The following is a 13,238-nucleotide window of genomic DNA, read 5'->3' as shown; positions in this document are numbered from 1 at the left end:
GTGAGAAAGTGAAGAGGCTTATTTCTACGATAAACCCCCCTGGCAGGGAAACGTTTGCTTCTCGTCACGGTTCGATGCTGTACGAGCCGTGTGTAGTACTCCTTTTCACGTTTTCCTCTTGCGTCACACACTGCTTCCGTTGAACGGAAAGATACCGACCGACACAGGCTCTTCAGGAACGTGTACCCAGGAATTCGGCACTACGATGTTCACATGTTTCGTGATTTGATTTCCGGAACTTACACACACGAGTCCCACTTACATTCCAGAGCCTGCTACGCCTGATGTGAGCTGATTTTTCTCGAAGAAAACACTGAACAGGGGACCGAAATGGAGCTGGCAAATTTGGCAGCTGCGTCGGGGTTTTGCTTTCAGAGTAGCCTAAAAGGGCAAACGGTCCCATCGGTTAAGGAAGCACAGTTACCGAGTGCTCCCCTCCGAAATTCCATTCACGAGCAGGATGCTTTTCCATCGGTTTTTTTTTTCATTGCTCCAATTTATCCTAGTGCCTTTCAACCTTTTTTGCCCCAACCTCCCCACACCCACACAAAAACACACACAACCATGCACGCGCGCACACTCGGTCAACGGTACGGTACGATACCTTCCCCTAACACACGCTCAAGCACACGAGTGCACGTGTACGTCCACACAGGCACACACACACACACATACACCTACCCATACACACAAGCGCGCGCGCACACACATCCGCATACACTCGTGAAGAGGTGTCGTACCTGTACTTCGTTCAGCCTACCTTTGGAAGCCTTCTATTTCCTGCTTCTTCTAGTGTGTATGATTATCCGTTGCGATAGACGCGCACACGCACCCACACGCACCCACACATGCACGGCACACACGTACACCGCGCACACTCACCCACACACACACCCTCGCACAGGGGCTCCACAGGATTGTCCACCGCTCGGTGACCGGCCCGGACACGGACGAGCGTACGCGCGAGTCACAATCGCAAACTGAATGCCGATGGCTCGTCCATCGACAGGCTCCACCAGCGGACGTCACGACGTCACGAGGAAAAAGCATTTCGTGAAAAGCGAAGCTACTCGTTGAGTGCGAGACGGGCGCCAATCCTCCCTCGGTGGCCAGGTTTTCCACGGTTGCGCACTGATGCCGTTTTGTGGGGAGCTCACGAATGAGCTCAGTACTCCGGATACTCGTGGTTCGTTTGTTCCTGCCGGGCTGGGAAAACCTGCTGGACCAGACGATGTTTGTGAGTCGCATGCTCAACACCACCTACCTAGATGTCGGTTGGAGCGAATTTGAGCTTCGGCCGATGCGTCTAAACACGCTTTGACAGGGTGTAATCGTAGTAGGCCGCCCTGGATGGGCTCTTGGGTTCTAATCCCTTGACAACGGCTCTTGAGCAATGGGATGTGCTTTCCGGAGGAAATACAAATGTAATACCCCACACGCTCTCGAGACGACCCGCTCTGATGCACTTTGGTGTCTGATTTAGCTCTGTTAGCCTAGCTGTGTCTGCTGTGAGACATTCCTTCTTCCAGTGGGGAATGTTTCCCCAAAGGAAAAGGAAAGTAAATAAACACATCATGCCGTACCGTTTGAAACCCTTTCTAGTGGCACCTGTTGCGGTTCAGGCGACTGTTCCATCCTCAAGGATCAAGTCACCGGTGGTTTAGAAAACGTGGAATAAAAATTGATCCCCACACAATCCGAGCTGTAAGGAGCAATTTCCACATCACCGATTTCCATAAATCACCATCGGAATGTAACCCACCAGGGAATGCAGCGATTGCGGATTCATTTCCCATCCCACCAGCACGGATGCTAAAAACCACAAAACTTACCGCCTACCGTGAAAATTGGTTTCCCCCATGCGGATATCCGTACGCCCGGTCGTCCTTTCCCACCGTACCGCGAAGGGATGCACCGGGATGAAACATTCGCTTACGTCAAATTGACCTAAGGGTTCATGAAAGTTAGTGGGAAAAAGCTGACAGCACGCTGTATTGCGCTAAGCAGGCAATACACACCGAGAAAACCCGTCTATCCGGCGAACGAGACCCCGTCGTGGAAGAAAGCAATTATAGACACAAAGTCTGCGCGAAGTTGCAAATTCTGCTATTGACCGGAAGGGAACGTCAAGACTGCACAAAACTATCATCTCACTCGAATGGTACATTTTGCCGTTTTTGCCATTTTTCTTTCCACAATTTACTCATCATGCCCATGTATGCACACACGCTCCACGGGAGAGCATAATGAGAGCAAATCAAAGCGGCACAGCATGGGGCGCATCCAGGCGAACTTGAACGCCGACGATTTACGGCAACGAGCCGTTACGGAACGAAGAACCACCCGTTGGTGGGAGAGAATTTGCGGTTGGGCAAATTAGTCACCACAGCGGCTGGGAATCGTTTTCAATGCGCGAAATATTTGTCATCGTGCTGGGATGAACAAAATGATGACAGTTTTATGTTTTGCGGGGTAAGTTTCTGGTTTTGAGCGACATGAGCAAAATCCCTCATGTATTTTTATAATTTTCCGAAATTTTGCCACATACAGAAGATCACATTTGATCATGCATATAATATTTTATTCTTGTCCTTATTCCTGAATGAAAGGAATGTGACCTGGCATATTAATATGGCTGGGATGAAAGGAATACAATGTTGGAACAAGAGGTTCACACGATTAACCTTTCTATTTACGACCGTTCAACCAAAAAAGTTACCATCCATTTCTATACTTAGTGTAGGATCTCGCTACCATACGTGGTTCAATAAACGACTCGGAAACCGGTAGTTAAGCCAACACGGTTTTATCGTAACTGGTGGGCTAGGACATTATCGTTAGAACCTTTTGGCTCGGATGCCTAAAGTAGCCTAAGATATCTTGTTAATTTAATACACAATTTAATATTTTCTTACTTATCTTTAATGTATATGCCAAAAATGTGTAAAATAGAACATTAATAATACAGTAAACGCAATGCGTTAAACCATGGACGAAACATTGCTTAAAGCTATGTCGATTTCGGTATGAGCGAGTTTCCTGTTGTATTCGATGATCACAAAAAGTAGTAAGGATATCGATAAATTAGACATGGGAACCAATTACTTATGAATGGTGGTAATCAATCGCTCAGAACGAAAAGAAATCTTCTAAATGCTGATCGATCATTGCTCACACTATCGTTGATATAATCAAAACACGTATGCCACTGTTGTCGATTTCGCACGCATTATAAAGTATAAGCTAATCAGCTACTGTGCTGTGGTTTACTTTTTAAACTTGCACTTTCACTTTCACATCGACGAACGAAACATGATCGATCGATTTGTAACGACCGCAGCCAAACGGGGAAAGTGTTAAAGGGGTTTTTCTTATTGTAATGACATATACGTTCCATGGCCGAAACCCGTGTTTAAATTATTCTCCGTAAAAGGGGTTAGAAAACAGGCAGATCGATGAATTACGACCGAAGAACTCCCATGCCCGTGACTGTTGCAAGTGTTCGATCGAAGAAGCAATATGTCCCTGCTCGCTAACACGTGATCGATTCTGTGCATCGCGAGACACCCGTTTTGCTGGTTGAGGGCGGAATTGGTAAACTCTCTTGCCGCTTGCCCTCTTCTTGCTACTTCAATCCATTATGCGCCACCAGGACCCCTGTACTGAAAAGATGCGTCGATCGTTCGTATAGAATCGCAGGAGTTTAGCGAGGACAACGGTAGCGCTGACAGTTCAATTTCGCTCGCTGTATCGTGCCAAAGGATGCCAAATACACACATCCGCCCGTTCGGCCTGCCGATGACACTTATGATGATGACCCGGGAACCTTTGTCACACGTTTTGCAAGGCGGGGTACCTTTTCGCACCTATTTCGTTCACATTTCACGTGACTTTTGAGCGTCATCCTTTTAAGCGATTTTACCTCTGTTGTTGTGGTGCCGCTTTGTGAAGCTGCCGTTGGGCCGCTTCGCCCTCCTTTTTTTTTGTTTTCGGCAAACTTTCCACGAGGACCTTTATCGCAAAACCAACTTTAAAGCTGTGTCGGTCCTTTCGAGCTGAATCTTTGCCGGTTGCCGCCATGCCGGCAACTTTCGTTTGTTGTTGCACTGCCTTTTTTGTGTCTTTGCCCGCTCGCACTCACAAAATCCCTTCCACCCAAAAGGCCACGTCATTTTTAATGCACCGAACATCAACCTCAACAAAGGTAACGCTCGAGTACAGGCCCATTGAAACCCGCTCTTTTTGACGGCACGCCTGAGGAATGGTTCCTTCCAGTTGGCTTCTGGCTGAAGTGCGTTGTATCGATGGGTGCATCTTCATAATTCAATGCGAAATATCGGCATCGATTTAGTTTGCCTGCCAATTGAAATGGACCGAATCTCATGCCCAAAATCCATTGTGTGGACGCTGTTTGTTTGCCACACGGCGATTAGGCTGACTGTCTGGATGGTTTACATGGTACTTAACTTCACGCAGAGCAATTGTTACTGGTCAATACCAAACCCAATGTAACGAAGACGCTACCGGTATTCCCGCCGTCCTAAAGTTCAGTTTTCTCAAGGACATAAAACATGAAAGATATACGAACAATAATTGCTATATCAGCGCTCGGGAAAGTGCGTCTACTGAACAGAGAAATGAAATCATACCGTAAGATACTCAACGGTCGAAAACCTACTGAAAATGGTTTTAAATAAAGTTTTACTCAGCAGCCGAGAATCCAATAAAATCCATGCACAAAAGGAATGAATGTTAATGCATGATAACAGCACCATCGAGACGTTTTAAAATGGCGCCAGCATTCAAAGAGTCAAGTTGATTAACCATCAGAAGGCGAATCTGCGAGGCTAGAGCGAGAGGTAAAATTTAAACGAATTAGGCTTCTCCATTGCCACGGTTGCCACCGTTGTGGCCCAATTCGGATGAACGTTGCAACGTTGAGCAGCCAGAGCGCGTAGGCTTGAAAAGGATGCCTGGTCGCCTGGTCTGGTTGACTTTGCGTTGGTAATGAGATTTTTATCGTTACACTTTCCCCGCTGTTTGGGATTTACTGCAAACAATCGCTTCGGCGGTGAACAAGAAAGCCCTTGTAGACGCGAGGTAAACACAAATGCGATCGTATTTACTTAGATTTTTCATTGATTACTCTTTGGTCGAACTTTTTCGAGGAAGGATCCGGATGAAACGCTTGTACCAACTCACATCCGACAATGAGTATCACATTCACACTAGTAAAACGGGAGAAGACTTCAATTTTACTGTGCCTAAAACTAAACTGACAGCAAAGAATTTAATGGTATTATATACGTTCGATTTTATCCCGGAACTTGTTCTCAAACATAAGCCCAACAGATAGCAAACATTATACAATTTATCCACAATTTCAGACCATCGAAAGTTAAAGCAACGAGCGCCACTTCAGCCCGAGATTCATCTTTTGCGGATTACCATTTTGAGCGAGCAAATTTACGCTTATCACCTACTCCAGCAGCTACGGGTTTTTATTCTTCAAATAACTTTGTACGGCATTCAAACTCGCGCTGTACCGTCTGGTTCCTGGAAGACACCCGGACGATTCCTTCCCAGCGGCCTCGAAGAGTGTAAAGGCTAAAAGGTAAGCGTCAGGATTTATTTCTAATGCCAGACAGCCTGACGCTGACTTCTGCCCTAAGTTGCTTTCGTTCGGTCTTTCCACGAGCCAGACTATCATCATTCCATCCTGACCGTGATCGACCGAAAGCGTTGTTCTCGCTATCCTCGCAAGCGTGTCCTTGTTTATTCCAACTCCGTGCCATTTCGCCTCGGTCCCAGCGCCCTTGGTCTTCGTGGTTCTGTCACTCCACTCGTTCCTTGCTCTGGTGCATTCCGTACGCAATCCCAACGATCGCCGGGGGCCACATCGAGAACGGTTGGCCCGAGCCACAATGCAACAGCGTCCGTCCGTGGGCAATTGATCGGGCCGTTTTGGTTGGATTTTCATCTTTCATTACATTTATTACATCCTTAAATGACACCCAAAGGAACAGCGCGCGATGCTTCTTGGGTCGAAACGGGACAAATGTTCCTGCCACATTGCACCTTTTCCATTCGTCGCGTCCTTGTGCTCACATTTCAAGGGGAAACTCGGCGAACTCGGCTCGTCTTGCACGGATGCACATTCCTGCGTTTGTTTTTCGGACCACACTTACGTGCGCTCGACTCCCTCATAGCGAAGGAATTGAGTTGTTCCCCATTCATTCGACACGGATTGTCCACGGTTGGCTCTTGAAGAGGCAAAAATCCGTAGCTAATGCAGCGCGACGGCTAGGTGAGTTAATTAACATGACATTGCCACCCAATAATCCGGCTAACTTCGGGGGTTGCTTGGTCGAGTTCTGTTTTTTTTTGTTTTTAACTCCCTATTCATCTGCCGACACACCGAGATCGCTGTCAGAATGGACTTCGAAAGTGGACATTCATTCATTACTAACGCTGCATCCCGCTGCCTGGCCCTGAAAAAAAGGACATCTCGGTAAAAGCTCGGTTCCTAATCCCACCACCGTTCGTCCAAAGGAAGCGTGCGGGTTGTGCCTCGACTTTAACGTCACCGGACCGGTTTACACATCTGCAGGAGTGCCTGCTCTGTCATCTGCCTTGCTCCCGATGGCCGGTGGAAATGATCCGGAATGGGATTAACCATTTTGGCAAACCAAACAAAAATCCTAATCCCCGACCTGAGGTGCCGGTGCCGGTAATGAATCGACGGTAAAGGGAAATTACTCGTGCGAAAATGGCCTGAAGCCGGTGCCCGGTCGGTTGGCACGCACCAAAACTGCTCGTCTCGGTTCCGATCAATTGGGATGGTTGTGAAAGGAATTATGCTAATATTTGCTTCAATTTGTCCCGATCCCCGTGCCGCGTCGGATCGTTGGCCTGGGCGAAGGATTCAATCGGGAAAAACTTTTCCCTCCAAAGGCTTTACGAGTGTTTGGAGTTATGAAGCACGTTCTGATGAGATCAATTACCAAGTCTCGCTGAAGTTGATTTAGGTCGACATCCTATTTCTAAGCACGGTGCAGTTGCTCGCAGAAACTCAATTGAATACTTTGGAGGAAAGGAGCGCTTCGAAAATGCTTCCGTGAATTCATTCACGTATTCATCAAAATAGGCAAGAAAAAGATGCACAAAACGAATTTTTATCGACATTTTGTGCACAAGCACAACTATATTTAAGAAATCTGGCGCTTTTGATCTTGTACCAAAACTATATAAATGTTGTAGCGTTGTTGTACAAATTTATAGCCATAGAAGTTTTAGTATTAAAACAATAATATTTGTTCATCGCATCGGTTTGTGCAAAGCCTTTTGTATACAATTTATATACCGTTACTTATATGTTTGTTTCCTATTACTTTCTGTTTAGAACTTTAAAACAGAGAGCTAAACATCATGCTTAATTTTGTAAGTAATCACTTTATATAAAACAAGTCCTTGTTTATTCTTCGCATTGTTCAGAAGAGTTTTGTGAGGTGAAGAGAACTGATGGAGAATGTTGAATTTTTACGATTTTTCTTGCTGCAGAAACTAGATTTAAGATTGTAGCAAAACAGATTTATTGCTGGCACTCCATAATATCTCACATACACCGAATATCAAAGAAATAAATTCTTCAAAAATACCATTACGAATTAACCTTGCATACTATTTCATTCAATTTCATTCAATATTTTTTGTTGCTGCAATATGTAGCTGTGTAATGTATAGCGGAAGATGTTCATATTATGCCAAACAAGTAAGATACATTTCAATTTCTGCTTCAAACAACTAAACTAAAAATATTTTCATATTATTATGCATTAGTGTTTTAATTTATGTTTTATATCAACATCCTAAGACTTGTATGTCATGGTAAAAAAATGTATTCCATGGATATTAGAAACATGGACACGATTTTATGCATATATTTTGATGATTGAAGGAAAATGTTCATCAACGATTTTTTGATGATAATCAAAAAATATTAAATTACAGGCGCGTAGCGAGCTTAAAGTAACCTCTTGCGGTCATTGCAACTGGTTCATGTTTAACTTTCCAACATATTCTGCATCAAAAATTGCACCCGCCATTTTGCAACATAAAATCGCCACCATTGTTGTTACGCATCCTTCATCACCCCTCGTAAGAAGCGTTCGAGTATGTTTCGAGGGTTGGCATAAGGGGTTCTCTGCGTTTGTAGTTACGGCATGTGGCACGGGGAACTGTTGGAAATACATGAAAGTCGGCAAAATTGTCCCTGCGGAGCAAATGCTATCGTGAGGTTTTCTAACCAACCATTTTTGCTAGACACGCAAAGCAATGTTAGCATCAATCCTCGATACTACGGCCATTTGATCATAGATTCTTTCTCTACCACAGCCTGTCATTGAGCTGTTTCTCTCTATACAACACACTCGAACGATACAAACCATCGCTCGACGAAAACTCCACTGACCAGCAGTGTGTGGCGACACCCATTACGAGGTAGCAATCGTGTTCAAAAGCAAAGGTATAGAACACCCGGCGATCCTGAAGGCACCCGCCACGGGCACTACTTTTGTTCGAACGTTCTACCGCGCTTCGAATCCGAATATACGGGGGTAAAATGATTAATCCTTACCAGTTGTGCGGCAAACAGGACATGAGGCCGCAGCAGAATCGCGGCAAACCACAAGGATAAAAGAACCGATCGCCGATGCTGTGGGGCTAGCTAGATGAGCCCAATAGGCAACGCGCTCGTTGACAAAGTGTGACACATTATTTATGACATTTTTTGGAGGTTCATTTTGGGCGCTGCTGACATTCACTGTAGTAGCGTTCTGAACGGCTGCGATCCGCGCGCGGTTTGAGAAAGAGCAAAGGCATAAAAGAAAACACGTGCTCTTATTTGATCGTGCGGATCGTGACCGAGCTGCTTGGATGTGGTAAGGATGTAACTGACCAGCCGGCCCCTAGTGGTGAATGGTTTTCGTTGAAGCGATCTCTGAAGAGGACACTCGAGCTAATTTACGATGGCTCGATTCGTTGCAAGCATGAGCCTGTGCTGGGTGTCATAAATAGTTCTTTATGGCTGTTCGAGTGAAGCTCTAAGATGAAAATTAAATATATTTTTTTTACTACATACATACAATTTTTATAAATTTTGGAATGTTAAGATCTATAAAATCAGCCCTTTCCCCACTCTCAACTTAACATTATTAGAATAAAAGTGATATCCCGTGTAAAGATTGATAAAAAGTCAATACTATGTTTACAACATTAACGTTACGTTACACAAATTTATTAAATTAACTTCGATATGTTCCAAGTTCCCTTCGCTAACATGGTGTTGTTGAAAATATTATATCATATATTTACTCTTCAATCCTGCTACACTATATGAACTATATATATATACCCTTCTTTGCTCTACATTTTTGGCTTGAATATGCTTAATGATACATAAGAGTGTGTTTTTATGCAAAATTATTAGTAAAAAATAGAAAATTTCATAATTATAAAACAACAAGTTTTAAACTGATCTTTAAACTTATACATAAATTGGTTCACAGAATGTTTTGCTATTTATGTCGTATGCAATATATATTCAATGCCATTGATAAACGAAATAAATTAAAATTTAGGATTTCTTGTATTTAAAATAATTGTGATTATTACAATAACTATTTGCTGTGAAGATGTACTGTATTCAAGTTTATTGTGAAATATAAAAAATATAACAATCGTGATCTGATAATGTCTAATAGTCAATATATATGTTTAGAGAAAGCTAGAACGAACAAAGAAGACGTTATTTCACACGTGCAAATGTAATTCAGAAGAAAGAAATTTGACTTTGATAAACTTTCTAAATTTGCTGTCCCAAAAAGCTTTCCAACTTCGTATAGATTTATAAATTTAAAAAAAAAGTTGAAAAATCTAATCGTAAAACACATGTACCGTATCACAATATGCCTTGAAGTTTTAGTTTTAGTGCGACAGAAGGTACCGTAGTTATAAATTTATTTTCTTTTATTTTTATAAATTTATATTTGTTTTTATAAATATTGCATGAATTGTAAACTTTGTACTTTTTAGTTTTATTGAAGAAATTACGTTATCTTTTTATAACTGTGATTTTTTACATGAAAGTTGAGAAGCGCACTTTTTCAACGATAAACATCACTCTTCGTATTTTTTGTTGTAATTTTTGCTCAAAAAAAAACCTTCCGTATCGATCATTCGATTCCTATTTGATTCAAGTGGCCGCTTTTATGTGCGGAGGTACCGAGAACAATAGAGCATTCCAAAAATACGCAGAATTTTCGTGCATTGGTCCGGTCTAGCGGCTGAAGGTTTTTTTTCTTCCTCTTTACAGGGTCCTGTTTGATGAAAAAATAGGTCGCTTCCACTCCTGCACACAATATGACGCCGATTGGGGTGATGCGCTTTTATTCGGGCTAATGCTAAAATGGGTGTTTCTGCTTATTGAAAAAAAAAAACATCTTTTTGCACCATTGGTAAGCTAGGCGAACCGCTAGTGTAGTCCTTTCTTGCGCCTTTTTGCTTTTCTCCACTCTTCGATGACACCTTAAACGATTTACAAAAGAAGTCCTGGATCGTCTCAAGAAACGCTACAATAAAAACCACTAATAAATTTCGAATAGACCGCTCGTGCTCGTGCGATCGTGCAGTATTGATCCCTACAGCCACAGAACACAAAGCAGAGACACACGGTGCAACGAGACGATCCATTTTGACGACGATCCATTCCAAGGACGACTGGCGCGATCCGTCAAAATTAGCGCAAAATGCCTGCCAGTCACTTAGACTTCGGTGCCGGTGCGAAAGAAAAGATTTTCGCATGTCGAATTTTTGACAGCAGCAAGATCGGTTGATGGATCATCCGTTTCGGTGTAACCTTTTTTTTTTTGCTATCAGAGTTTGCCTTCTTATCTTTGCAATACTTTGCAACGTACGCTCATTGTGCAATTCTTCGTCCCACACCACCAAAATGTGCCCTAGCTCAAATAACCCTCCCTTGAGTACTATTGGCCCCTTCACGCCAATGAATTTACGCGAGTAGGCAAACGTACGCATTCCGGGCGCTGTTTCAGATCGGATAAAATGGGGGACGCGTTCCTCGCGTTGGTTTGATGCGAATTCATACTCACCACATACCGGGGACGGCAGTGGTCGATTACATCAACGGCATTAGGGATTAGGTCGACGAGAGTGCTGAAACCCGTGTTGCTCTCGAGATTTGTGGTTCTACGCACTGCCACGCACAGGACACGCTTTTCCGAGTAGGAATTGAACGGGCTGAACGGGATAGCGCGTCATGGGTGAAGCGAGAAAACGATCGAAATGGAGGGAAAAAAAATAAGCGAACAGGACAAAGCGAAAAACTGGGAGGAGGCTATGGCACTGCCTGGCATGGGTCGGTTAAGTTGCTGGCCCCTTTAGGGTTTGTCTTTGGTACTTCGCAGCGAAAAGGGCCTTCTACGCACCCCTCCTGTTTGGTGAAAAGGCATTCTAAGCCCCGCAGCCTCCCGTGGCCCAATCGATGTCCTGTTTCTTCGAACCTTCGCAGACAGTCTGTCTGTAGGTTTTTGGAGAATGTTATGGGTAGGTTCGTTTTTTTTTTGTTCCAGGAGAGCTCGAACGAAATCGAAAATAGGGGAATCCCTCTGTGTTCCGTTCAAAAAGGGGCATCGATCCCTGTTGTCCATCTCACTCTTATCCTTGGCCGGGCTCCGGGCCGTGTGTTCCGTTTAAATTTGTCAGTTTCCCTGCTCCGACATCTCATTCTGCGCAAGGCTTCGCAAGTGTGAACATCTCGCGCGTCGTATTTTCCCAGTAATCCACTCCCGTTCTGTGCGCTACTCGGTGCCGTCGTCGTCGTAAAAATGTCGACTAAAACGCTACCACCGCCGCAAACGTATTCGCGACTGTTTCGTCCTTGGGACGGTAAAGAAGCAAGGCCAGATTACCCAGTGTCGGGCGCATTCTGTGAATCGGATTCCACCCGCAGTCATGTAGACGCCGAAGATTCGGACTCATACAGTGCCAGTGACAGTGAGAGTGACCAAACGATCAAATCGGAACCGATGGACTACCACAGCCCAGTGAAAGCCAAGCTCAGTGAAAACAAAGTGACGCTAACCGATCCTGCCACGATGCACTATCCTTCAGCGGAGGTGGCTGCGTACTACCACTACTGTTACCAGCAGCAGCAGCAGCAGCTTGCCGAGCATCCTTTGCCAGCGCAGTTACACGCGTTAGCGGATGTGCACCGAGTTCCGGGTTCGATCGGAGCCTTCGGAAACGCCTGCATACCTCCGGTGGTCGACCCGTTGGGATTCACTTACGATCAAATGGAGCAAGAGTACATGCGTGTGCTGAGTGAGGATGCAAAGGCGAAGCTGCTGGCGAGTCGAAAGCAACGACCGAAGAAGTTCAAATGTCCCCACTGTGATGTGGCATTCTCCAACAATGGTCAGCTGAAGGGACACATCCGCATCCACACCGGTACGTCGTTGTTCCTTGTCCCGCAGGACACACTTAGTCAAAACCCACGCAACATCCCATCTAACTCCAACGTTGTACGCTTTTCTTCCCCCACAGGAGAGCGACCTTTCAAGTGTGATGAGCCGAGTTGTGGCAAAACCTTTACTCGCAATGAGGAACTGACGCGGCACAAGCGCATCCACACCGGCATTCGACCGTACGCGTGTCAAACGTGTGGGAAAAAGTTTGGCCGTCGGGATCACCTCAAGAAGCACACCAAAACGCACATGCCACAGGAACGGTACACGTACGGGCTGATGCCAGCGTCGGCTGCAGCGGCTGCGGCAGCAGCCATGCTAATGCCAATGTACGCAACCCACGTCTTTGGTTACTAGATGCTTGATCAGGCGTAGTCGGGACTACTCTACCGGATACTTCTGCTTCCCAGTGATCGCTTTGAACCGTGATAAATCTGCAGACCGGCACGGAACGAGCCTGATCCGTGCTCGTTTGTGGTGCAACAAAGACTAGTAGTAATAAGGACAGAGAACAGCAGCGAACTATTTTGTGAGAATTGTTTTATTTTTTTCTAAAATATGTCAAACCAGGTCTTGTGATCTGTTGGTGGCGTGTTAATAAATCAGTACAAAAAATGTAACTCCATATGTTTTTTTTTTCGGAAACAACATTACAAAGCTCTATGAATGAGGCTCAACATGCATTGGAACTTTTTA

At 44.7% G+C, this 13,238-nt stretch overlaps 1 protein-coding gene across 1 annotated transcript; it reads left to right on the top strand.

The window, feature by feature from the left end:
* Positions 1-11,903: 11,903 nt before the first annotated feature.
* On the top strand, positions 11,904-12,899 carry LOC128720473 (zinc finger protein 677). The gene is made up of 2 exons (XM_053814143.1): positions 11,904-12,525; positions 12,622-12,899. Exons 1-2 carry the CDS (start codon positions 11,904-11,906, stop codon positions 12,897-12,899), a joined length of 900 nt encoding a protein of 299 aa, XP_053670118.1.
* The last annotated feature ends 339 nt before the right edge of the window (positions 12,900-13,238 follow it).

This window comes from Anopheles nili, chromosome 2, assembly GCF_943737925.1.
Source record: "Anopheles nili chromosome 2, idAnoNiliSN_F5_01, whole genome shotgun sequence".
NCBI classification, from domain to species: Eukaryota; Metazoa; Arthropoda; class Insecta; order Diptera; family Culicidae; genus Anopheles; species Anopheles nili.
Note: the sequence above shows the minus strand (reverse complement) of the source record. Positions and strands in the feature narration are given on the sequence as shown.